Source organism: Chiloscyllium plagiosum, unplaced genomic scaffold, assembly GCF_037043375.1.
Source record: "Chiloscyllium plagiosum isolate Xiang-an unplaced genomic scaffold, Cpla_swu_hap1 HiC_scaffold_1, whole genome shotgun sequence".
Taxonomy (NCBI): domain Eukaryota; kingdom Metazoa; phylum Chordata; class Chondrichthyes; order Orectolobiformes; family Hemiscylliidae; genus Chiloscyllium; species Chiloscyllium plagiosum.
The window spans coordinates 39,701,975-39,729,557 of record NW_028270139.1 but is presented as its reverse complement, the minus strand read 5'-3'; the positions used below and the strand labels follow the sequence as shown (position 1 = coordinate 39,729,557).

The 27,583-nt window shown below is 42.5% G+C and overlaps 1 protein-coding gene and 1 long non-coding RNA gene across 4 annotated transcripts in view; one reads left to right on the top strand and one right to left on the bottom strand.

The window, feature by feature from the left end:
• Positions 1–107: 107 nt before the first annotated feature.
• stbd1 (starch binding domain 1) lies at positions 108–11,411 on the bottom strand. Of its 2 annotated transcripts, none has more exons than XM_043695547.2 (2): positions 11,135–11,411; positions 108–2,335 (listed from the first exon to the last, which is right to left on the bottom strand). In XM_043695547.2, exons 1-2 carry the CDS (start codon positions 11,385–11,387, stop codon positions 1,395–1,397), a joined length of 1,194 nt encoding a protein of 397 aa, XP_043551482.2. In that variant the 5' UTR covers positions 11,388–11,411; the 3' UTR covers positions 108–1,394. The 2 variants fall into 2 exon arrangements, with proteins under 2 accessions (XP_043551482.2, XP_087842286.1); XM_087986160.1 differs by lacking the exon at positions 11,135–11,411 and adding an exon at positions 9,686–10,093.
• Positions 10,358–27,583, top strand: part of LOC122552697 (uncharacterized) — a 31,148-nt gene continuing 13,922 nt past the window's right edge. The window contains exons 1-2 of one of the 2 annotated variants that reach the window (XR_006312453.2): positions 10,358–10,636; positions 23,150–23,472. This is a non-coding gene — a long non-coding RNA (uncharacterized LOC122552697). Of the gene's footprint in view, positions 10,637–19,883; positions 20,759–23,149; positions 23,473–27,583 lie in introns of those variants that run through there. The other variant, XR_015756937.1, reaches the window with a different exon arrangement.

Genomic DNA, 27,583 nt, shown 5'->3' with positions numbered 1-27,583 from the left:
CAGCAAGGTTATTTAGCATGCCTGCATGTAAACTTAGCATCTACCATTACTAGAACAATGGCTATTTCCCTGCAGGGCCTTGCATTTAAGGAGATTAAAACATTATTGAAAACTAGCCCTCAACGTAAATCAAGAATTTAACATCTGCTAAATAAGGAATCTAACAGTCGTGTTCCAGGATCTATGACTACAAATACCTCCAAATCCGAAATAAACCCACTCCCTATTCAACACCAGCTTTATTTGAACTCGTGTGTGGGTCAGACTTGGGTCGTAGAATCAGAACAGCAACTACTCAAATTAGTGCAATGCAAGACTTCAGGAATACAAAAATTAATTTCACAATTTTAGTGTGGACTACAGGCTTTTTTTTTAAAACCCCCACACTACTGCCTAACTGCATAGTGCTTATATTTTTACAGGCTTTATATTCAGTAGCACATTATTATTTTCAGGATTTAATTTGAAGTACATGAATACCATTGTTACCTTACCAAAAAAAAAGTAGCACTCGCATGCCACAAACTAAAAAAGAGCAATTCAGTCATTACAGTGGTACAGTTAAATGATCAGAACTCTAAATGTGCAGATTCACAACATTTAAAGCAAAAAGTCTGTTAAGTTTCAATATTTTTTTTTTTAAAAATGACCTTTAAACCCATCTGTGCCCAGACAAGTACTACTTCTGTTTAGAAGATCCAAAACATCCAGTACTTTTTCCAAAGTTTTGTATTGTAATGACAAAAACATTCTAATAGTTTGTAGAAATGCAACATTAGATTTCTGAAATTAACTTAAATTGCTAGGCTTTCAAAAAGAAAACTTGCTGGGGGGGGGGGGGGGGGGGAAAGAAAAGAGTTGGTGCACTGAGCACATTGTTATACCTCGCTATCTTCATGCCAAAGTTTAGTATTCTTTATTTAAATATCAAGTATGGAAATCCAGCTGTGGTTTTGTTATTGTTTCTCACAAATGCACATTACAGGAGAAGTATTAGTGATTCTATGCATGCAATTATCCTTGTATAATTACATATATAGTAAAATGTTAGAATATTTTAGGCTTATTGACATTACGGATTTACTCACCTCTAGAAGAGGTTATTGTATAAAGCACATTTTAGCAGCAAGTTATTACGTACAGACAAACCAGCACAGCAAACATTCTGGCAGCCCAAAATCTGAAGTCAAAGCACAACAATAGAAAGACAAAGAAGAAAAAGCTTTTTTAAAGAAATAGTTAGCTTCCAGTGAAAACATTACATAAATCACTGATGTACAGTTCCTCTTTGAAAGCAGTGAAGTGAACACAAAATCTCAAACTTGAACTCCATCATTCCACATTACTAACCACTCACTCTTGAATATTACGTTACTCCAACTTTTGTATGGGATTTAATGGTAACCCCAGCATTGATATATTTCAAAGTCTTCATGACCAGTCTCCAGAATCCTATTGAAACATTCCTCCCACCTACAGATCTTTCCATCTTCCACCACCACATATTTCCACTCAATCTTGGAATTCATTGGGAGCAGAATGGAATTGGACCAGAATCCATCTTTGACTGGTTTCAATGGCACATATCTCTCCCATTGCCCCAGACACTCATGGTTTCCGGTCACTGCAAGGATCTGAGAGTGTAAGTAAGTAATATAGTGAACATTAAAGTTCACAGAGACATTGTTGAGAGGTAAAGGAGACACTGCAGCAACTTTCCTCGTCACGTTTTCAGGCTCTGAACTTGTACTCATTCTTTCTGACTCAGCATTAACATGCTCTTGAAAGAATTTTCTCTTATCTTCTCTTTCCTTTTCAGTTTTAAGACATTCCAATTCATCTCTCACGTCAATGTTATTTTCACTGATATTAGTATCAGTTGCTTCCTTTAGATAAGCTGTTCTGTTCATTTTATCTAATTTCAACATTTGATCAGAAGCTTCGTCTTTACAATCAGTTTTTTCATCCACCTTTGCAATTTTGTCAGCAGACTTCGTTTCACAAACATAAATCTCCTCTTTGCTGAAGTTACAGTCTTCAGCCATGCTTGTATTATGAACAGTAACCTGCCCAATACTGGTTGCCTGAGCCATTGAGTTACTTTGTGTCTGGTTGCTCTCACAAATATTCTTTTGTCTGGAATCAGCTGGATCCTGCTTATTTGACAGATTTTGGTCCTGTGCACACTCTTTACGAATCTTTACCACCGCATCAGAAATATCTGGAGCTCCCAAAGCCACTGTTTTTTGTTCAACTGGAGACTGCTGAGTACTAACTCTCAATTCTGTCGTCTTGATCACTGGCATATTGTCACTTTCAGAATCTGTAATTTTATCTGTTTTAAAAAAAAACATAGGTTTCCCTTACTTCTCACAAAAAAAGTTACAATGGCAAACATGTGGAAACAGTCAAACAATTTTCAAACTCCAATTTTAAACTATAAGGAATTGGATTACATTACATCAATTAATTTTAAATAGATCGGTACAATCAAGATTTGTGGTACAGTGGTGGTGTCTGTACCTCTGAACCAGAAGATGTTAGATGCCCTGGAAGTACGTGATAACAGGTGTGAACAGGCCGATTATACAAACCACATGTAAAATTCTCAATCAGGAAGTGAACATTAAATTTAAATAACATTATTTTCCAGGTAAATCCTGCATGGCTCAAGTATCAATCAACAGATTAGTTATAGAGTCATATGTACAGCATGGAAACAGACCCTTCAGTCCAACTCGTCCATGCCGACCGATATCCCAATCAAATTTAGTCCCACCTGCCAGCACCTGGTCCATATCCCTCCAAACCCTCCTTATTCATATACCCATCCAAATGCCTCTTACATGTTGCAATTGTACCTGCCTCCACCACTTCCTCTGGCAGCTCATTCCATACATGTACCACCGTGTGTGTGAAAGAGTTGCCCTTTAGGTCTCTTATATCCTTCTCCTCTCACCCTAAATCTATGCCCTCCAGTTCTGGACACCCCCAACCCAGGGAAAAGACTTTGTCTATTTATCCTATCCATGCCCCTCAATCTTGTAAACCTCTTGAGGTCACCCCTCAGCCTCTTGACACTCCAGGGAAAACAGCCCCAGCCTATTCAACCTCTCCCTATAACTCAAATCCTCCAACCCTGGCAACATCCTTGTAACTCTTTTCTGAATCCTTCCAAGTTTCACAACATCTTTCCAGTAGGACAGAGACCAGAATTGCACGCAATATTCCAACAGTGGCCTAACCAATGTCCTATACAGCCGCAACATGACCTCCCAACTCCTGTACTCAATATTCTGACCAATATAGGAAAGCATACCAAACGCCTTCTTCACTATCCTATCTACCTGCAACTCCACTTTCAAGGAACTATGAACCTACACTCCAAGGTCTCTTTGTTCAAGCAACACTCCCTACGACCTTACCATTAAGTGTATAAGTCCTGCTAAGCTTTGCTTTCCCAAAAATGCAGCAACTCACATTTATCTAAATTAAACTACATCTGCTACTTCTCAGCCCATTGGCCCATCTGATCAAAATCCTGTTGTAATCTTAGGTAACCTTTTTTGCTGTCCATTACACCTCCAATTTTGGTGTCATCAGCAAACTTACTAACTATATCTCTTATGCTCACATCCAAATCATGTAAGTAAGTGACAAAAATGTAGAGGGCCCAGCACCGATCCTTGTGGCACTCCACTGATCACAGGCCTCCAGTCTGAAGAGCAACCCTCCACCACCACCCTCTGTCTTCTACCTTTGAGCCAGTTCTGTGTCCAAATGGCTAGTTCTCCCTGTATTCTATGAGATCTAACCTTGCTAATCAGGTTCCCATGAGGGACTAGACCATATAGATCACATCTCCTGCTCTGCCCTCATCAATCCTTTGTTACTTCTTCAAAAAAAACTCAATCAAGTTTCAGAGACATGATTTCCCACACAAAGCCATGTTGACTATTCCTAATCAGTCCTTGCCTTTCCAAATACATGTACATCCTGTCCCTCAGGATTCCCTCCAACAATTGCCCACCACCGACATCAGGCTCACTGGTCTATATAGTTCCCTGGCTTGTCCTTGCCACCTTTCTTAAACAGTGGCACCACGTTAGCCAACCTCCAGTCTTCTGACACCTCACCTCTGACTATCAAATGATACAAATATGTCAGTAAGAGGCCGAGCAATCACTTCCCTTACTTCCCAGAGTTCTAGTGTACACCTGATCAGATCCTGAGGATTTATCCACTCTTATACATTTCAAGACATCCAGCTCTTCTTCCTCTGTAATATGGACATTTTTCAAGAATCCTGCATCCAAGGAACAGGAGAATTGACGTTTCGGGCATAAGCCCTTCTTCAGGAATGAGGAAAGTGTGTCCAGCAGGCTAAGATAAAAGGTAGGGAGGAGGGACGTTGGAAATGCGATAGGTGGAAGGAGGTCAAGGTGAAGGTGATAGGCTGGAGTGGGGTGGGGGCGGAGAGGTCAGGAAGATGATTGCAGGTTAGGAAGCGGTGCTGAGTTCGAGATTCTCTCCCTAGTTACCCTTTTGTCCTTAATGTATTTATAAAAGCCCTTTGGATTATCCTTAACTCTATTTGCAAAAGCTATCTCATGGCCCCTTTTTGCCCTCCTGATCTCTCTAAAGTATACTTCTACTACCTTTATATTTTAAGGATTCATTCAATCTCTCCTGTCTACACTTGACATAAGCTTCCTTCTTTTTCTTAACCAAACCGCAATGTCTTTAGTCATCCAGCATTCCCTATACCTATCAGCCTTTCCTTTCACCCTAATAGGAATATATCTTCTCATTTCTGAAGGCTTCCCATTTTCCAGCTGTCCCATTACCTGTGAACATCTGCTCTCAATCAGCTTTTGAAAGTTTTGCCTGATGCAGTCAAAATTGGCCTTCCTCCAATTTAGAACTTCTACTTTTAGATCTGGTCTATCCTTTTCCATCACTATTTTAAAACTAATAGAATTATGGTTGCTGGCCCCACTGACATCAGTCACCTGCCCTGCCTTATTTCCCCAAAAGTAGATCAAATTTTGCACCTTCTCTAGTAGGTACATCCACATACTGAATCAGAACATTTTCTTGTACACACTTAAATTCCTCTCCATCTAAACCTTTAACACTATGGCAGTCCCAGTCTATATTTGGAAAGTTAAAATCTCCTACTATAACCACCCTATTATTCTTACAGATAACCAATATCTCCTTACAAGTTTGTTTCTATAGGGGGTCTATAATACAATCCCAATAAGGTGATCATCCCTTTCTTATTTCTTAGTTCCACCCAAATAACTTCCCTGGATGTATTTCCAGGAATATCCTCCCTCAGTACAGCTATAATGTATTCCTTATCAAAATCACCACTCCCTCTCCTCTCTTACCTCCCTTTCTATCCTTCCTGTAGTATTTGTATCCTGGAACATTAAGCTGCCAATCCTGTCCATCCCTGAGCCATGTTTCTGTAATTACTATGATATCCCAGTCCCATGCTCCTAACCATGCACTGAGTTCATCTGTTTTCCCTGTTAGGCCTCTGCATTGAAATAAATGCAGTTTAATTTATTAGTCCTACCTTGTCCCGGCCTGCCCCGACTGTTTGGCTCACTTCTGTTCTCATTGTACCAGTCTCAGATTGATCTCTTTCCTCACTATCTCCCTGGGTCCCACCCCCCACCTTACTAGTTTAAATCCTCCCAAGCAGCTCTAGCAAATCTCCCTGCCAGTACATTAGTCTCCTTCCAATTCAGGTGCAATCAGTCCTTCTTGTACAGGTCACTTTGACCCCAAAACAGCTTCCAAATGATCCAAAAATGTGAATCCTTCTCCCATACACCAGCTCCTCAGTCATGCATTCATCTACTCAGTCTTCCTATTCCTGCCCTCACCAACTCATAGCACTGGGAGTAATCCAGATATTACTACTAGAGGACCTCCTTTTTTAAAATTCCTGCCTAACTCTCTGTAATCTCCCTTCAGAATCTCAACCTTTTCCCTTCCTATGTCATTGGTTCCAATGTGGACAATGACCTGCTGCTGGCCCCTCTCCTCCGTGAGAACATTCTGCACCCTCTGAGACATCCTTGATCCTGGCACCAGGGAAGCAACACAGCATTCTAAATTTTTTGATGCTGACCACAGAAACATCTGACCATACCTCGGATGAGAGAGTCCCTTAACACAATTGATCACTTGGAACCCGACGTACCTCTCATTACATTAGAGTCAGTCTCAATACCAGAAACCTGGCTGTTTGTGCTATGTTCCCCTGAGAGTCCATCACCCCCTACATTTTCCAAAACAACATACCCTGTTTGAAATGGGGATAGCCACAGAAGACTTCTGCACTACCTGCCTACCTCTCTTACATTTCCTAGAGTTAACCCATCTATGCGACTGTATCTGAGACTTGCCCCCTTTTCCTATACCTGCCATCCATCACATCCCCTTGCTCTTGTAAATTCCCCATTGAATGTCTCGGTCTCTCCAACCGATCCAATCTGATAGGATTCGCAACCAACGGCATTTATTGCAGATATAATCCTCAGTAACCCATAAACTCTCCCTAAACTCCCACATCCGACAAGAGATCATATCCACTGTACTAAAGGGCCATTTTTGCTTCTTTCCATCTACAAACCCAGAAAATAGCACTGCGTTATTCCTCGACAAAACACTGCTCCAGGTTAATTTAATACTTATGGCTTATATTTTAAGTTTAATCAAGAGACATAGCTCAATAAAACAAAAACAAGAAAGAACCCACTCTACTCACTGCTGCAGACATATTTTAAGGCTGCACTTAAAATCCACTTGTAAGCTTCTGTGCTGTGACCTTTCCCAAACAGGTTCCTCCAAGATCAGTTGTGAATGTAACTGTTTATTAAATTTTCCCAGATGCACTCCGATGTCCAGTGATACAGGAATCCAACAGCAAAGGCAATAATTGCTAACTCTGTCAGTTAGCAATGTGGGTTTCTCTCTCTCTCTCTTCGCCCCCACCCCACCTTCATCTGCTTCCTTCATCTGTTCTTCTCCCTTTTAAGAGTGCTGTTGTTTTGACTTTTTTCTCCAAAGTTCAAAAACAATGCAACAGCATATAAAAAACAGTAATTGCTGCTCCTGGAATTCAAGGAAAATCACCTCCCAGAAAGAGCAGCTATTACAGCCAGAAATTTTTCCCGTCCTCCATCTTGGATTACCCAGAATCCTTGACCTTCTATAGATATTGAAAAAAGAATGCCCAACATTGATATGAAAATACAATGATTCAAGAAATAACTTCACCAATATATTTTTTTCTAACAAGCATGTTCTTTGACAGACAAATGGACAAAGAAATGGCATCCTGATTTTTAAAATTGGCCTCTTCCATTCATTGAGTTCTTTCAGATGGTGCCAGTAAAAATTGCCAAATGATTCCAGTTGGAAGCTAAAAAAGCACTAGTAAGTAAGTTTCTATCAGTGTACATGGGGTGACCTGGAACAAATGTTTATTAAACAAGAGAATAGTCATCCTGACCCCAAGTGTGATCTGTGGGCTTGTCTGAAATGTTTTCATAGTACTCCAGCTGGACTACATAGTTTCTGCAGCAAACACACCTCAAGGGCAGATCAGTGTAATCTGATGCCTATGGCACCACTTTGGAGATCAGTACTCCAGACTCCACCTCAAAGATGATTTTCAGAAGAAATCGAACAGATTTTAATGAAAACTGCTTGCAGGCTAGTTGCTCAGAATTTCTACTAGTTGTTATTTACTACATGTATTTTTGTTTTTATCCAAAAAAGGAAAGCTGCTAAACTCTACAAAAACTGATGTGATAGATGTTCAAGGAAACTAAGTGCAGAAAGTAACATTCCCCTTGGCAACAGAATGGGCTTGGAGAATGAAGAGCTCACAGCTGCTTGGGGGAAACAAAAAATGTACTGAGGGGACAATTCTCCAAACTGAACCCTACAAGAGGAACAGAGATACTTAAGTAAAAATGTCTTTGAAATTTACCAAAATGATGTGCCATAACAGCAGTCTCTGAATAGCTAGCTGATATGTCCAGTGGCAAAATGATGACCATTGCCATGGATTTTCTTTTGTGTCTAGCTGCTTGCAGAGTAAAGCTGGAGGTAATGGCAACATTTCTCAGTTTGAGGTTGAAGGTTGTGATGGGGGGTCATAGACACTACTCAATAAGAGCTGAATAGATTGCATTCTAGTCACAGAACCAAGCAGAGCAGACATATGCCCTTTAGGTGTTGACACTTTGGATAAGCATGATGCCACTGCTTGCAGGCACAGTGTCAAATCCTATGTACTTCAGACAGATTCACTCTCCATAGTGTATTGCAGCATGTAGAGTCATGATTTGGAGATGCTGGTGTTGGACTGGGGTGTACAAAGTTAAAAATCACAACGAGGTTATAGTCCAGCGCTGTTCCTGCATCAGGTGGTTGTGGAGCAGTGCTCTAAAAGAGAGTGCCTTAAATTAAACCTGTCAGACTATAACCTGGTGTTGTGATTTTTAAGCATGTCGAGTGGTCTTTTGGCCCAGAGTCCATGCTGATCAAAGACCTAATGTGGTCAATGCCGAATATCTGATCGCAATTCTTGAGTCGGCTATATGATCAACATTTGAGCTATAACCTAATGACTGGTTACTATAAAATAAAGGGCTACCTATACACAAACATATGCATTTATATGAAAGCAAATAGAGTCCTAGAGACAGAGCATGGAAACAGACCCTTCGGTCCAACTAGTTCATGCCAACCAGATATCCTAAATTATTCTAACGCCATTTGTCAGCCCTTGGCCCATATCCCTCCAAACCCTTCCTATTCATACACCCTTTCTGATGTCTTTTAAATGTTGCAATTGTACCAGCCTCCACCATTTCCCCGGCAGCTCATTCCATACACACACCACCCTCTGCATTTAAAAGTCACCCGTTAAGTCCTTTCTAAAATCTTTCCCCCCCTCACCCTAAACTATGCCCTCTAGTCTGGACTCCCCCACCCCAGGGAAAAGACCTTGTCTATTTACCCTCATGATTTCATAAACCTCTATAAAAAGGTCAACCTCTAATGCTCCAGGGGTTGCAAACTAAAGGCCATTGGTGCACCGAAACAATGCATCCGCCGCCTGGACCACTCTGGAGAGAGATCCTGCTGCACTTGGCTTTATGATGGATAGTCTGTAGCATGCCACATAAGCAGCAATCCACACAGTTCTGTGCAGACTGTTCATCAAAAAAGATCCGATTATAAAACAAATACACCCTTATTTATTAAGAATATCACTTCCCACTCTCCCTGTCACACAATCACACCATCCATTCGCTGAAAATTAAAAATGACCTAATAAATAGTTGAAGCTGAAAAGTTACAAAATCAAATTGTTACATTCTGCATACAAACACAATTATCTTTGTGCCTGTTGGTGCGCGGAAGCAGTAATGCTCCAGCGGCAGGTGGAAGACTGCCGACTTTCAGAGTGATGCAGGGAAGAGTAGTTTCAGAAGACAGTATTAATTTCTGATCCTAGAAGTATCGAGTGCAGTAAGTGTATATGAGCTTCAGGTACAAGTATTGACTGGTGCCAGGTCTTGGTGGATGGCAGGGGTTGTTGATTTGAACAGTGGGGTGGATATGACACTTGCAGGTTGCCTACACTGACCTTGAGAAGGGCGCGAGGTCACCGGCTTCCCTGTTGCACATATCCAGGTCCTCGGGGCCCGACTCCTGGCACTGGGCTCAGTGTCCCAGTCTGCTGAAGACGGTCTGGAGAAGGTCCTGCAGATACAAGACATCGCTCCAACTTTCCACTTGCTCCACCAGGACTTGCAGCACAGCCAAGACTCTGGGAGCCCACCCTCTCGCCCGTGTTGTGCCATCACTGGGGCCCCACAAGTCCCTGCACAGCTGTCAGTATCTGCTCTGTATGCTTCTTCCAAAAAAAACAAAAAACGGGATAGTTGCAGGCTCGGTTTAAACTATGTTCCTTCAGCCCAGCAACAAAGCAGTTAGCACTAGCTAGACAGTTTAAAAAAAAAATCAAATTCGCTTCAAAACAAAACTGAGACACTGTGCGTGCTGCGGACAACAGGTTACTGTACTGGTACAGCTTGGTTCTGATGGTTAATGCACTGGTTCGTAAGGTGCAGTGTTCATTTGGTGCAATGCGGGCCAGGGGAGAGGGGGCGGGCAGTGAATGGGGGGGGGGGGGGGGGGGAGAGAGAGAGAGGAGAGAGAGAGAGAAAAAGAGAGCCTCTCGTCAGTGCGGACGTGAAGCAACAGGGTCACACCGGGCTGCCCAGGAGGATGGTCTTCCCTATCTCCCTCCCGCCAAGGAAACTCTAGCACTGCCCAACCCCCTCCTCAAACCATCACCCACACACCCCCCCCCAACCAAGCCAGGCGGCTTCAGACCGACCTTTCCACCACATTCACCGCGAGTTGAGCCGGATTCAATCCGCACTTTTTCCCCCATTTGCAGCAACAAATAAAAGTTACCGTCCCCTCGGGCGACGGCAGCTCGGATTTTTGTTTTTTTTTTATTTTTGGGAAAATAGAACACTCTCGTGATGGGGACCAGGACGAAGTTCTCGCCCACAAACGGAGAATGCAGGTTTGTGCTGAATTTCTCTTGCGTGTTTGCTTCAGATTTCCCACATTCGCAGTGTTTTATGTTTCATTTATTCGAGTTGATCAGAGAATACGCAGTTAAGGATTTAGGCGCCTTGTCATCTCTCTCTCTCTACCGCCACCCCCTTCCCAAAGTGACATTCATCTCTGCCAGTTGGATAAATTGGTGTCTGCGCACACACACACACACACACACACCATGTGTAGCTAAGGAGAATCAGCATGAACCTGCGTTGAGAGAATTTCAGAAGTAAACGCAGTAATGAACACGCCGCTCCCAGACACACACACACACAGACAGACAGAGTCTGTGGAGGAGGAGGAGGAGGTGTGGCACATTTTCCAGGTACGTTACACACCAGAAGAGGCTGCCCATAACTGAGCCCGGGTCACACTGAGTGCAGCGAACCTCTCTGCAAGAAACAAACCCAGTGTCCCCTCTCCGAGCAGCTCCGAATGCAAACAGCTAGTTAATCTTTACCAGCAGGGTCCTGCTGAGAGTCGTCTGTCTCTCTGTCCTCAGGGCTGCTCTCCCCCAGGCTGCGGTCACTGCCCTCCGGGGAAGTGCTCTGTGGCCCAGCTCCCTCTGAGTTCTCCAGCGGCTCCTGATTCTTGCTCCTCTGAAACCACAGCCAGGTGCTGAGGGCCACTGCCAGCGCCAGCGGCAAAACTGTCCACACGCTGCTCACCATCGCTGCTATCCCCTGCAACAAACTCACCAGCCCCAGAGCCATTGCTGGACACTCAGGCTCCACCAAGAAGCCACCTCACTCTGAACCTTTTCAGCTGACACCCTGGACAAATCCCAGCTGCCGGCTCCTCCTCCCAGTCCTAGCCCCTCCTCTCAGCCCTTGGCAGACTGCCTAAAATTGCGCCTTCCCCTCCTGCCTTACCTATCCATTTTAACCTGATTAGTTCACTCTTCTCAAAGGTCATGAATTCGTCTGAGGTTTTTTTTTCTTCTCAAAGAGTATGTCCACTGCTGGTCACTAATTGCATGAAGTTCTATAGGCCATCTATTTTAAATTACACATTCATCTATTGAAACCTGCTTTAATACTCTAGATACTTTAATGTGGAGGAGCCGGTGTTGGACTGGGGTGGACAAAGTTAAAAATCACACAACGCCGGGTTATGGTCCAACAAGTTTATTTGGAAGCACGTGGTTGCGTTCACGTTTTGATTGACAGCTTCCACAACCACCTGTAGAAGGAGTAGTGCTCAGAAAGCTAGTGCTTCCAAATAAACCCGCTGGACTATAACATGGTGTTGAGTAATTTTTAACGAGATACTTTAAAGTAATGTCATGGATTTTTCTAATTTTGCTGTTCAACAATTGAAACACTGAATTCAATAAATATGCTAGCTTGTCAGGACGACCACAAGAAGTTATCATGCAACCTGTTTCAATTGGTTCTCACATACATGGAAGAAATTTTGCCACTTTTTGTATTTGACAAAATTCTGGGTGCACCCTAAATGGCTGATGAGCGTCCACTATACCTTCTCAAGTGGCCGAAGAAACCATTCACATCCAAATGCTCACTCTGAAGCGGGATAATAAGAAACATAATGGACAGACTGCTCAGATATGTTATTCATGGTAATGGCATAAGAGATGGGCAATTTTAGCCTGGATGATCTTACTATATGTAGGAGCAAGACATCCCATATTTGAAAAAAATGAATCGAAGTGCCTGAGTTGCATCTGTAACCCAAACATCTCGATCATTTCCATTAACAACTCTGGATATGTTAAATGTTCTTCAGTCTTTACCATCCGTCAAGGTAAATTAATGAAGTTGAACTTGGGAAAGTGCTCTCATGCTTTCAGAGTGAAGAAAGCACTATTTAAGGTGTCCAATGATTTAAATTTTACAGTCACTTTATACAGTGCAAAAATCCTTGAGATTCTCAGCAAAATAACCCCACTCCTGGGTTGCTTTGCTTGACAGGAAATCAGGTACAGCTTGGTAAAGGAAAAGGTCGTTTTTTTCCAGCTTCAGTCAAGTCTATCGATTACATTTCTTTTCACAGGGGTGGTTATTATTGTTTGGCCTCATTATAAATGCTTGACAGGGTTTTAAAAGATTCAAGGCCATTTAGTATAACAGCAGCTACGTTCACATTTTGAATGGCAGCTTCAAGAGATCATTTAAGGCCTTTGATGTGGTGGAAAAAAAACTATTTAGTTTTGCAATAAATTCACCACTTTGAATGGGTTTTATGAATGAAACTTTGTCCGGTAAGAAGAGTGTTTGAGCTCTGTTAGATTTTTATCATCTCAACTTTAAAAACATAGAGCAGAATTTTACAATCCTCCCACTGTCAGAATTGGAAGTGGGTAAGCCTGAAAAATTCGGCAGGTGTTCAACCTACTGAGTGCAGCTGACCAAGACCTAACCACAATTTGTGGTGGAATGGCCGAGAACTTTGCCAGCATAATCCTGACCCCATCCTCTTCACCAACAATCCATCAGTCCACTTCCACTTACCACTTCATCTTACGTCATATCTCCTCACCCTGCCATGAAACCACTAGATTTCACCGGTTCTTGTTTCTGGGACTTAACCTCTGGGGGCTGAGCCCCAGCTCTATTCACTGAACCATTAGTACTTTGGGTCTGACTCTCCACCATCTGCAGTCCTCACTTGTTCCAAATGGTTAGAGGTATGACATTTCTTGCCTAGCATTCATATCATGTGCCAGATTTTCATGGAGGTGTTGAGAAATTCGAGTTGGGAATGTTTCTATTTGTCTCCATCGTAAAGATTCCTGCCTGCCATATTTGTATGTCAGGACTGAAGGGGACAGGATATCCTACTGTCTTAGAGACAGGCCTGAAACAGCAACAGAGGTGTCAATCAATCAGATTGGCTAGCTGCTGTCCAGATAGGGCTTCCTGCTGAGTGAGGGGCCATATCTCCATTTTCAGGCATTTGGCAGCCAGGGTGTGTTCATTGCTGACTCTTCGGATGGCAAGAAGGATACCCCACGATACTAAAAATCCTGGCCATGGATCCTATCCCATTGTAGATACTTGGTGAATGGCTATGGAGGACACGTGAGGCATGAGGGAATGTGAGGCTATAAAGGAATGTGGAGAGTGCATAGAGAATGTGAGGCATGGAGGGGGTTCATGTTGGGGGCTTGGGGAATATGAGTGAACATTCAAGTTGAGAATGTTCACTCATATTCCCCAAGTTGCTGTTTCAGGCCTCTGTTGCTGTTTCAGGCCTGTCTCTAAGACAGTAGGATATCCTGTCCCCTTCAGTCCTGCCATACAAATATGGCAGGCAGGAATCTTTACGATGGAGACAAATAGAAACATTCCCAACTCGAATTTCTCAACACCTCCATGAAAATCTGGCACATGATATGAATGCTAGGCAAGAAATGTCATACCTCTAACCGTTTGGAACAAGTGAGGACTGCAGATGGTGGAGAGTCAGAGTCGAAAGGTATGGTGCTGGAAAAGCACAGCAGGTCAGGCAGATCTGAGGACCAGGAGAGTTGATGTTTCGTGTATAAGATGGGCTTATACCCGAAATGTCGATCCTCTTGCTCCTTGGATGTTGCCTGACCTGCTGTGCTTTTCCAACTTCTAACCATTTGCTTTGGCAACTCGCTCCAGTGCAGCAATGACACTTGTATTTACCTGACTCTAGAAATTTCTCGGTACGTGCTATCCAAGAAAGAGGACAAATCAGATCTGATCAATTATCTCCAATTGGCCGTAATCAGCAACAAGGAGAATCAATATTACAATCCATTCACATCTACTCAAACACATGATACATAGGTCAAAAAGACTATGTAAAGGAGGTGTGAGACCACAGAAAGGCAAGGTGCTGCCAGTTTCATCAGAGTGAGGCAATGACAGAGATGCTATTGAAGATTTAATCTCGGTGTACACAGAAGAAACAGAACTTTTTTGGCAACCATTGAGAATGTATAACGGCTAATCCTGAAGCTAATCATTTAAAAGGAAACTCTATTTAAAAATGTTGGAAATAGAAATTGTGTTAAAGTATGGGAGGATGGTGATCTTATAACCTTGTTCAGTGGCTAAAGAACAAGTCAGCTAGGATGTCATAGGTCAGCTACTGCTATTGTGGAAATTAATATTCTAGCAAACTGTGGATCATGACCCCAGGTAAGATTTTGGGATTGTGAATTACATTTTAATGGCTGCCAGAGAGCTTGGGACGGAGCATTAACCTTGAATTCCTTGTATTTTTCCAAAAGTGGGTATGACCTAACTGACTGATCTTTGAGAGTTTATTCCAGCTCCAAAGAAAACTAGTGAAAAAGTAAGTAATTTTTATTTTAAAACCTTGCAGTTTAAACAGCAGTCCACTGTTATATTCTAACTTCCTAACTGACTCGCATTCTGGCATGAGGACAATTTTTGAGCCTCAAAATGGGAAGTTTTGTTCTAGCATGTGTAATGTGGGATGAAATTATTGGTCAAAATGTGGGACTAATTAGCAGGGGTATTTGTAAAAGATTGTACATAATTAACGTTTTGAATTCTTTGAGGAAATAAATGTGTAAATAAAGGGATTGCATTTAATATTGTATAGTTAAGTTTTTAATGTAAATTGATTGATAAAGTGCTGAATAAGAACACATTGTGGTAAAATGTATCTATTTGGAGCATGTTGTAGGTAGAGGATAAATTGGCAACTTCGCAGTGACGTGTGCAATGCTATGTACCAGGGAGTTATATTGGAATAATTTGTTTTCATTTATATAAATGATTTGGATATTGACAGAGGAGTACATCAGTTACATTTATGACTGGACATGGTGAATTGAGAAGAGGAACGCAGGAGGACAGGGAAAGGAAAACCATGTGGGCAAGTGGGTGACAGCTGCAGATTAATGCAGGAAAAGTTGAATCGCGATATTACATAAAAACTTAGGAACAGCAGCAGGCCAATCAGCCCCTTGAGCCTGTTTCTCCATTCAATGAGATTATGACTGCTGTGTGGCCTAACTTCATATATCTGCCTTTGGCCAGTATTCCTTAATACCTTTGCTTAGCAAAAATACATCTATCTCAGATTTTAAATTAACAACTGATCCAGCATCTACTGGTGTTGGTGGAAGAGAGTTCCAAACATCTACCAGCTTTTGTGTAAAGACATTCTATTAGTAGAAGGATTTTTTTTTTCAAATCCTAATGAATAAGGTTCTCAATAGAACCCAAATGCACTATGTGATTACAGACCATGTTGGCTTTCTCTCCAGGTCTCCAACATCTGCTGTCAGTCTACATTGAATTTGGTTCACTCCAGGTGTGCGGCCTTACAATATTCTCACAAAAATACTAAAGACAGGTGCTCCAGAACTAGTCATACCTTCCTGAATCATCTGATTGACTCTGGAGCTGCAAAGATCGAAAATTGCCTTCCCATACAGAAGGCAATTTCGATCCTCCAGTAACTAATTAAGGACCACCTAATGGACTCTTCTGGTAGCAGTTTGGTAAGACAGCCCAGTCAAAAATCTGGCTGGTGGAGACACCTTTTGGCATCCTGAGCGCATGGAGAGTGCCTCCTAGCAACAAGAGGGCTGGCGTTGCCTTGGAAATGCTTCCTCACCAATAAACCTCCAACCTCACTGAGGTTATCTGATAGGTGTCTGAAAGCCCTATCAACCTTGTCTGAGCTTTAAAACCTGTCCGATCTCACTGGGCCTGGCTGGTTGCAATCCCAGTGGAGGAACTGCTCTTATTGGCCCTGCTGGGACTAAAGAGCTGCTGGCTTTCCGATTGTCTGGCAAGTTTTGAGGGCCTTAAATGATGGGAGCACCAGTGCCAGGCAATCAGTTGCCTGATGGGTTTAAATCCATGTTAGGGGTGGAGGGAATCTCCTGGAAACAGACAAGGTGGCTTCACCCTTGGTTTTCCAGCATACAGTAAGGGCCATCACCACCAGCATTAAATTCAGCACATTAAAGCTGCAAACCTCTCTGAAACTTTCTAATCCCTTTCTTCAGTCATTGTCTCAGATTGATGGTACTTCAAATTTGCATATTTAGATTAGATTAGATTAGATTAGATTAGATTAGATTAGATTACTTACAGCGTGGAAACAGGCCTTTTGGCCCAACAAATCCACACCGACCTGCTGAAGCGCCACCCACCCAGACCCATTCCCCTACATTTATCCCTTCACCTAACGCGACAGGCAATTTAGCACCTAACCTGCACATTTTTGGACTGTGGGAAGAAACCGGAGCACCCGGAGGAAACCCACGCAGACACGGGGAGAATGTGCAAACTCCACACAGTCAGTCGCCTGAGGCGGGAATTGAACCCAGGTCTCTGGCGCTGTGAGGCAGCAGTGCTAACCACTGTTCCAGCATGCCGCCCTGGAGCTTTCTTTTGTGTTAGGAAGCTCACGTGAGCCAAAATTAGCTTCATTATATTTCAGTTAGTATTTCATTTGTTTCATGATATTAAGCAAACTCAAAATTTCTTCTCATGCAAATAATTTAAAATCTAGAAATATAATTGGGCAGTATAATGGTTGCGAAGGCTCATTGTGAAATACTGTTTCTACTGGTTACTGAGTTGATCAGAAAGAGACATACACCCTGATGCTCCTTAGCAGAAGCCCCGTTTATGCTGAGGCTTTGGAGACAGTTCAACAAATGCCTAGAGAAAGCTCGAAAGACTTAAAATTTTAATGGAAGATATCAATGGACTATAAAAATGAACTTAGGATTGGCTGTGCTCTTATTGGCTAACACAAAGGTGTTTCAAAAATGTCTTTGTCCCATAACAATGTAAATGTGATCAAATGAAAATGGTATTTTTTTTTGCTGTTCATGTACAGCACAGAAACAGACCCTTCAGTCCAACTTGTCCATGCCAATCAGATATCCCAACCTAACCCAACTCTTCCTTTAAAAGGCATCTAGATGGGTATATGAACAGAAAGGATTTAGAGGGATATGGGTCAAGTGCTGGCAAATGGGACTGGATTAGGTTGGGATATCTGGTCGGCATGGATGAGTTGGACTAAAGGATCTGTCTCTGTGCTGTACATCTCTATGACTGTGTGTCTCTATATCATAATCCTGCAGAACATTTTATGTAGGAGCAGTAGGATGTGCTGCCTGCAGTGTTCCTCTTGTCTGCATTGTACCAGCAATGGTAATGGTAATGCAACAATACCAACTGACTCAATCTGTTATATTGCATTGTAACCAAGGAATGGAGTGGGTCTATATTCCATTTTAACAGTAACAATCCACAAAAATATTTATGCCAATTGATGAATTTTACAAGTCGTACAAACAAGGGACATACTGGACACAGCAAGGACACACTGGATTAGAAACATTATTGATGTACATTTCATCCTGACAGATGCAAATAAATATAGCAATGGCAATATGTAAGTACATCAAGTCAGTGTTAATATATGTCAGCACAGAGAAATGGTAGCTCACACATCTATGGAATGCTTCCAATCAAAGTGCAGACTTTATGCTGCAACATGCTAGTTGTTGTACTAAAAATATTGTAATATTTGGTTGTACGACTCCTATATGTCTTCAATTATTACTACAGAATAATAATAATTCATTTATGTTAAGGTTCAAAATTTCCAGCTTCAGTCATCTGAACTCCACAGAAAGTTTCCTACCCAGAATAAAATGTTGGCTGAAATATTTTAAAATTGAAAAATGATTTATGTAGGATATCTTTTGTTGTAGAAAGCATGAAATTTTGGTTTTTAAAGCAATTATTGAGTGTGATGATTACAAGACATTTGCTCTCTAAGTAGTGTCACAGCACCACTCTGTAACGAAGTTCATGCATTGCTGTGACGTGGGTACGTGTCTTTATACAGGCAGGCATTGCAGCATTTGTAACTATTTCCAAAGATTTGATAAGAAATATTTGTTCTTTCATTCAATTACATGTTCACTTCTGAAATCCTAACCTTGAAACACTTAACTTTCTGTTGACACAAATCTGGCACTAATCAACATGAGGACATGACCACTCATGACCCTGGTAGTTGTATTCTTTTACAATTTGGCATACTACAGCAATATGCCATCAGGTACAGGAATAGTATACAGTAAAAAGGTCACCATAATTGAAGATCACTCAAGTCTCAAGAAGTAAACACCCTTAGCTATCAGACAGCTTAATTTATCAACAGTCTGTCAGACTATGAATTTACCATAAAAATTACCTTATTACCAGGTTTCTCTGAGACCTGTCTTTGCTGTTCCCATGTGTACATTTGCAGAGAATCTGTCTGCACAGATAATTTGATTTCTCCTGAAATATTAATCAAAGCTGCACACCTGAAGGTCTGTTTGAAAAAAAGACATAAGAAGAAAAAGAAAATTTACAGCCCAGGAACAGGCCCTTTGGCCCTTCAAGCCTGAGCTGATCCAAATGTACTGTCTAAACCTGTCTGTCAGTTCCTAAGCATTTGTATTCCTCTGCTCCCTACCTACTCATGCATCTGTCCAGACGCATCTTAAATGAATCCACCGTGCCTCCCTCTACCACCTCTGCTGGCAACGCATTCCAAACGCCCACCACCCTCTGTGTGAAGTACTTGCAGCGTGTATCCCCCTTAAACTTTCCACCTCTCACCTTGAAAGCATGACCTCTTGTTATTGAATCCTTCACCCTGGGAATAAGCTTGTCTCTATCTACCCTGTCTATACCCTTCATGATTTTGTAAACCTCAATCAGGTCCCCCCTCAATCTCCTTTTTTCTAGTGAAAATAAACCTAACCTACTCAACCTCTCTTCATAGCTAGCACCTTCCATACCAGGCAACATCCTCGTAAACCTTCTCTGCACCCTCTCCAAAGCATCCACATCCTTTTGGTAATGTGGCGACCAGAACTGTACACAGTATTCTAAATGTGGCCGAACCAATGTCTTGTACAATTTTAACATGACTTGTCAGTTGTTATATTCAATACCCCGACTACTCTATCCACCTGTGCAGCAACCTGCACTCCCAGATCTCTCTGCCCATCAACTTTTCCCAAGGCTCTTCCATTCATTGTATAATTCACTCTAGAATTAGACTTGCCTAAATGCATCATAAGATACATTTGGATTACATTATAATAGTCCCTGCATTTGATTGGTAATTCATTTTGCGAATTACTATGAGGTGTGATAGTTCAGTACAGAGTAATATAAATTTATATATATGTCAAAGATAAAATAAGACCTAAAATGAAAAGTAAAACATACAGTTAAAAAGTTTGCCGACTTTAGGAATTTTTAAAAACATTATTCATAAATAATGTTAAAAGCAATTTATTATTAATTTAACTGGAACAAATGATAAATTTTTGAACATAAAAACACTGAAGGCCAGAAGCATTAAAATTAATATACATAAATTGGAGGACAACGTGGTAACCACAATCATAATACTGTATACCGTACTCATCATATCAAATAGACCAAAAGACTGTGATGAGCTTGAAACCCAGAATCATTAATATAGCTAGATAGCATTGAGAATTCGTCTGCTTTTTCTAATTTCAGCAGTGGACTCATTGTGTAAACTTTGTTTTTCTGGTGTTTCTCATTCATATGCAACAATTTTGTGGATATTCACAGTCATTACGGGAGAGCTTATGAACTCTTGTCAAAATTCCAAGAGTTTGAAAACGGGCACAAATGCTTTCCATTTTCAAAAGGGGGAGATAAAATAACATCTGGTGAATATGAGCAGGATTTTATGTTTTTTACGTCGGTGTGGGTATGGATGTGTTATGTGGAACTAAGGTGCTGACCCACCAGTGATATAATTATTGGGATTGGTCATTATGAGGTGAGCAGAGGCAAGTATCTTGACCTATCACAAGCCTCAAATCTTGTAATCCAGGCTGCCAGAAGCTTCTAGGAGAAAGTGAGGGCTGCAGATGCTGGAGATCAGAGCTGAAAATGTGTTGCCGGAAAAGCGCAGCAGGTCAGGCAGCATCCAAGGAGCAGGAGAATCGACGTTTCGGGCATAAGCAGCTTCTAGCCAATCAGAGGCTGGCAGCATCTGGGCCTAAAATCCACCACTTGATGTCTACTCCAGCAGTGAGAATGTATGTCTTCTTTTCTTCTCTGTGGGGTGTGAGTCATATGGAAAAGGGGAATACTGGTGTTGGAGATGAAGGCAGAGACCTACCTATATTACTTTTTCCATAGATAATCCATAGAATCCATACATACAGTGTGGACACAGGCTATTTGGCCTAACAAGTCCACACCAACCCTCAAAAGAGCATCCCACCCAGACTCAACCCCCTATCCTTTTCCTATAATCTTGCCTTTCCCATGGTTAACACACCTAACCTACACATCCCTGAACACTATGGGCAATTTAGCATGGCCAATCCACCTAACCTGCACATCTTTGGACTGTGGGAGGAAATGAGAGCACCTGGAGGAAACCCATGCAGACACGGGGAAAACATGCAAACTCCACACAGACAGTTGCCCAAGGGTGGAATTGAACCCGGGTCCCTGGTGCTATGAGGGAGCAGTGCTAACCACTGAGGCACCATACCACCTCATGCTCACAGACTGAGGCAATTGCAGGCCCTTCCTCACCTTGGCAGGATTTTGCCCTGAATTCCAAGTTTGGAAACTATCTACATCTCTTGCTCACTGCAGAGGCAGGCGGGTGAAAAGGTGGTGAGTTAAGGCTGTTAAGGAACCATTAATTGAGCTTTGAAGGGCTTTAATTGTTGGTGACTTGAAAAAGACACCCTTGCACCTTTCTGGCACTTAATTGTTGAGGTGTCGAAAAGGGGGTGAGTTTTTCTCCAGGTAAAACTTATCCAATTATTTTCCTTTGTTGCCAATTCTCTCATGACCGATAGATGCATTTGACTTATTTCAGTGTTGGGAAAATAAATGAAGTTAATTATGAGGAATAAAGTTAAGGAATATCTCTATAATAGTAACCTATTAAGCAGAAACCAACACGGATTTAAATAGGGAAGATCACACCTGACAGATCATCAAATCCCTCCAGTGTGGAAACAGGCTCTTCGGCCACACCGACCCTCTGAAGAATAACCTACCCGAACCCCTGACTAATGCACCTAACCTACACATCCCTGAAGGGCTATGGGCAATTTTGCTCAGCCAGTTCACCTAGCCTGCACATCTTTGGATTTGCACCCAAGGGAAACCCACGCAGACACAGGGAGAATGTGCAAACTCCACACAGACAGTCACCCAAGGCTGGAATCAAACCCAGGCCCCTGGTGCTGTGGGGCTGTAGTGCTAACCACTGAGCCACCATGCTGTGGCTCCTGTTAAAACATAAATATATTGGAATTGGGAAAGATATCAATGAAGGAAAGGATCAGTTGTATTAAGTGAACTGTATTTCAACCTACCAAGGCAAGGGGCCATTGAAGAAATGAGGGGAGCCAGTACCTTGCCTATCATCCAAGAGTACAATAATTTGGCTGAGTCCTGTCCAAAAGAATACGAATTAGGGACCCTCAACTGGAAACCAGTTATAACAAGTCTGAAACTGACAACTCAAAGCCCCGTGATGAAGGAAATGAAAAAAGTTCTGTTGGTATGGAGCAAGGGCAGAGAGTGGATCCTGAAGGAACAGTATTGGAGAGGGAAGCTCCAAAACTACTGTTTTCATTTCCATTAATAACTTGGGATGGGATTTTCCATTTTCTTTAGTCAAGTAAGGGGCAGGATCTCTTCAGGACCAAGGAATCAGCAGTACCCCTTCCCCCCACAACACTCCCCCCCACCCCCACCACGCCCTGTTTCAATGACACACTTTCAGTTAGGTATTTGACAACCTTCTGGAATCAACACTGAGTTTGTCAGTTTCAGACTTGTTATAACTGGTTTCCACAACGAATCCACAAAGAATGTTTAAGTCACTGAACTACATTCTGGGAATTTATACGCCCAGTCAACTTTGGCATCATCTCTTTTGTTTCATCTTGTAACAAATAAAACTGTCTTACTTATAGATTCAATATGTCTGTAAGTAATTTGAGGTTATGATTTGTTATCTTGACAGACTATAAAATCTTTCATTATTTTCTGGAGACAGTTGTTGGTATTGATTTTGTTATTTTCCATTCATGACTCCTCTGGAATTGCCGTTTTCTTTCCTTATTGTCCCATTACCAACTCCTTTTGCCTTGCACTTGTAAAAAAAGATTTCTCTCTTCTGCCATATTTCCTATCTCAGACATTCCCTGTTATGATGTCATAAGTGGCCACGTGTAAACTTGTTGCGTGTGACAATAGACCATAAACCTAATTCAATTCTTTTTTTACCCCACTTCCCTATTTCTCTCCGAAACTGCTACATCCCTTAACCTTTTCCAATCTGATTAAAGGTCACCCAACCTGAAAAGTGAATTCAGCTTCCCTCTCCACAGACGTTGTCTGAGATGTTGGCTGACCTGCAGAATATTTTTTAGCATTGTCAATTTTAATTTCAGAACTCCACAGTCTGCGTCTCCTTCTCCTGTATTACGTATGGAGAGGAATGTAACAGAGTGAAACAATATCAGATCAATGTTCTTACGTTTGCTCACGTGGAGCAGCAAGCAGCAGATCGTAAAGGCGTGAAGCTGAAATTAGAGGGATTCAAACTTGCTGAGGTGACACATTACCCTGGGTGTGATTCTGGATATGAAGAGACAGAGGAAGCATGTAAGCATGCAGTCAATGCTGGGTGGAGCCACAACACATTATCCTCACAGTCAGAAGATTAATTCAAGAGAAGAGATTTGAAAATGTTTTACTTTCCCCAGCCTTGGAGGTAAGTGACAAATCTGTTATAATATGCATGATACAAGAAAATAAATGCTATTGAAAGGTAGATCCATAAAACAACTTCATATGAATTGAACAAACAGGATCAACTGAATAAAAGACAAAGTTAGGACTTATGGATGAAGTTCTTAAGACTAATTACAAATGACTAATTACTTGTCATGCAAAAAAGGGAGGAATATAAGAAGTGACAGTTTGGGCAGTACATGAAGGTACAAACCCTGGAGTAACAGCCTGATGAACAATGGAGATCTGTTGAGTCCTTGCTGAAAGGTGTGTTAATTTGGGTACAAAGTTAAAAATCACACAACACCAGGTTATAGTCCAACAAGTTTAATTGGAAGCACACTAGCTTTCGGAGCAACACTCCTTCATCAGGTGATTGTGGAGGGCTCGATCGTAACATAGAATTTATAGCAAAAATTTGCAGTGTGATGTAACTGAAATTATACATTGAAAAACTGATTGTCTGTTAAGCCTTTCATCTGTTAGAATACAGTGATAGTTTCACTTCTTTCCTGTGTAAATCACAAAACCCTTTTTTTTAAAGTTGCATTCTCGGGTTAGCTGTTAACAATGGTGATAGCTAGACAATATGTTGAAGGTGTTAGCCCCCTGTGTTCTCTGTCTATGACCTGATGTTTAGATTGATTCTAATCTAAAAAGTGCGATAACAGAGTTTTACATAAATTCATGCAGTTTTTGAGCTCAGAGTTCTACATGAATGTATGCAGTTTTTGAGCAAAGTGCAATGTAACTCTGCAAGTACAAATTCACCACACAAAATATATGTGTGTATGTGGGTCTTTGTCTGTCTCTGTGTGTGTGTCTGTCTGGGGTGGGGGTTGTGAGTGTGAGAAAGTGTGTGTGTGGGTGTCTATGTGCGCGTCTGTGTGTACCTGTGTCCGTGTGTATGTGAGAGTGTGTGTGTGTAGGAATATCTGTGTGTCTGTGTAGTGCAATGGTGATCACCTGTAATGTGACATGAACCCAAGGTCCCGGTTGAGGCCCTCCCTATGGGTACCGAACTTCCGAACAGAGGCTGATAGCTAAGTATCTGCAACAGGGGAGGCTGCCAGCAGGTCAGGAAACCAAATAGTTTAGAAGGGCTTCACTGTGAACTTTAAACTCAGCCACGTCCTTTACAGCTCCCCCCAACCATCACATCCAACCATTCAAATCTCACTACTGAAAGAGATTTAAACCTCCAGCATCTGAAATTCTGTTGCTCCATATCTAAAACCTTTCTGACCTGAAGGCTGGACTCAAGACTAACATCTAAAAGTAAACTTTCTGTTTGCCTGTTATGAAATTTGCCCTTGACAAATATTCTATTTAACAATGTGTTTTATTCGTTCATCAGCAGTCCCTCAAGGAGAGGAGGAAGCATGCCATGTGATGCTAACACTGACTGCTCACATTACTAAGACATTTCTGTTTCTGGTATTCTCCACACTGTTCATTAAAACTATGACCAATGGATCCAGCCACACTGTGGCTGTGTTGCTGGTAAGGGACAGAGAAATTGAGAAGAAAATGTGGCAGCAAGTCTAAAGCCAGCAGTAACCTCCAGCAGCTGCTGACAACCTGCACATGAAGAGGTTGCAGTTGAAGATCCCCGCAGGAGGTACAGCAAGCCCAGAGTTTATTACAGTTGATACTGTTCTCTAATGAAAAAGATAGTGTCACAACAGACTGACAATGTCCTGGCACACCAGCACAGAATGATTGCAATTGTTGGAGTCAAATCTGCAACATGGCCATCCTATCCCAGTGGAGAAAGTGAGGGCTGCAGATGCTGGAGATCAGAGCTGAAAATGTGTTGCTGGAAAAGCACAGCAGGTCAGGCAGGTCAGGCAGCATCCAAGGAACAGGAGAATCGACGTTTCGGGCATAAGCCCTTCCTGAAGAAGGGCTTATGCCCGAAACGTCGATTCTCCTGTTCCTTGGATGCTGCCTGACCTGCTGCGCTTTTCCAGTAACACATTTTCATCCTATCCCAGTGGCTATTAAGGGGATAACTGCACTAAACGTTTAAGCAACTGGTTGCTTCCAAGTTTCACTGGGAACTTGCACGAGATCTTTCCGTTCTCGACCTGCAAGTACATCAAGGCTGTTATCATTACAATTTGTGCCCAATGTCACCTCATTTCCCCATGACAAAGCCAGTGCTTCAGTCTGGGTGATGGGTTTTGCCAACATCATTGGATTGCCCCAGCTACAAGGCGCTACAGATTGTACAAACATCGCAGTGAAAGTCCTGTGTTCATCAACAGAAATGGATGCCATGTCCTCAATGAACAAGTCAGTGCCTTGGAACACACCAGCCCCTATCATTGGAATGCTGCACCCAGGACCCTTTGTGCTTAGGGAAGGGCACCCAACACTCGCACTAGACCACAGTGCATCTCAGGGATAAATGCTTGCTCTCTTAGTGCTCACTTCTTTCATTCCTGCTTGGATGCTTACAGCCTCTCTGTCTTGCCTTTATAGCCTTTGCCACCTCAGCAAGAGCTCAAAGGCTCACAGTACTTCTGGCTTGTCCTCTCGCCCAGACAAAGTCAGGAAGCTTGTCGCGGTTGTTGACAGTGATCAGTCAAGGAGGTGGACGTGTTGGTGCACAGCACAGTGAGACATCAATGGCACATCTGCACAAAGTACCAGCAATGTATGTGGCAAACACACTAAGTGTGCTTCAGCCAAGTGGTCATGTCTCAAAGACTAAGGGCGTAGTCCCAGTCAGTTAAAACCGTGTCTGATAGTCATCCAAGGGCTTGGTCATGGTCAGTTAGCCACTAGGGCCTTCCAGGGTCAGAGGTTCCGTATCACTGCAGTCTGGATATTGGGCCACGGTCAGTCCTGCAGGACAGGTGCAATCAGTCTGGGGTATCACAGTACGTCAGCTGGAAAACTGCATAGAGATCAGTCAGAAATCCCATCACATCAGTAGGACTGTCCATGTTAGGAGCGTTTGGGCCACAGTCAGTCCTAGGCAATAACTCAGTGGGGAGTTATCAGAGGCCACTACTGTGGTAGGAAAGTTGGAGAAGTTAGTTGGAGGGATTGAGGCAGCATACTGGAAAGCAAAGGGACAAGAAAGTGAAGAGGAGAATTACGCAATATACTAATGAGAGAAACAATAGCATATTCGAGGATATGAGTAACAGTGGAAGACGTGGTCATCAATACCAACCGTCATGACTAAACTGTACGGCCGGGGCTCAGGGGGTAATTTAGGGAGATGACATCATTGGCACTGGGAAGAGAGTAGTGGTGACTTTGGGATGGAATATGGAACAACCAGTAAACTGTGTGGCCTGGTGGTAAGCCAGCAATTGGGGCAAGGAAGGGAATTGCATGTGCTCGGAAGTAAGAGCCAGATCAAGTATATGCTGTAATCAGCATGTATTTGGAGCTGCTGTGTCATTATATTGCCAGTGAAGGGCAGTCTGGAATGCCAATGCTTGGCCAGATATATGCCTGGGATTTAAAGATGGCACCAATGCCAGGGCGCCAGTCTGTTGCAGGATATCTGGTCGGACAGGGAATTCTTTCACCTATGGCAAGATAGAAAATTAGGTGAGACAAGCAGGAGGCTGGAGGAACACAGCTAGCCAGGCAGCATCAGGAGGTGGAGAAGTCAACATTTCGGCTATTAACCCTTCTTCAGGACTGAGGGTGGGTGTTTGGAGAGCTACAGATAAAGGGGATGTGGGGGGAGGGGTGTTGGTGAGGTGGGAATAGGTGAACACAGGTAGAGGGTACGACCTGGTTGGTCAATGGGAGGAATGAATCCGATTGGTGGCTGAAAGGAAGAGGCGATAAGAGGAATGGAAGGGAGGGGGAGGGGCTGGGAAGGGAGGTTATTTGAAATTGGAGAACTCAATGTTGAGTACAGGCGAAGATGAGGTGTTGTTCCTCCAATTTGCAGTCTGACTCGCTGTGGAGTAGGTCAAGAATGGTCATGTCAGAAAGGGAGTGGGAAGGGGAATTAAAATGGGCGGTGACTGTGAGGTCAGGTCGGTCCCTGTGGGCCCAGCTGAGATGCCAGTAGAATTAGGCTAGCATTGAATGAAAAGGGCACCATGGGGCGTGGC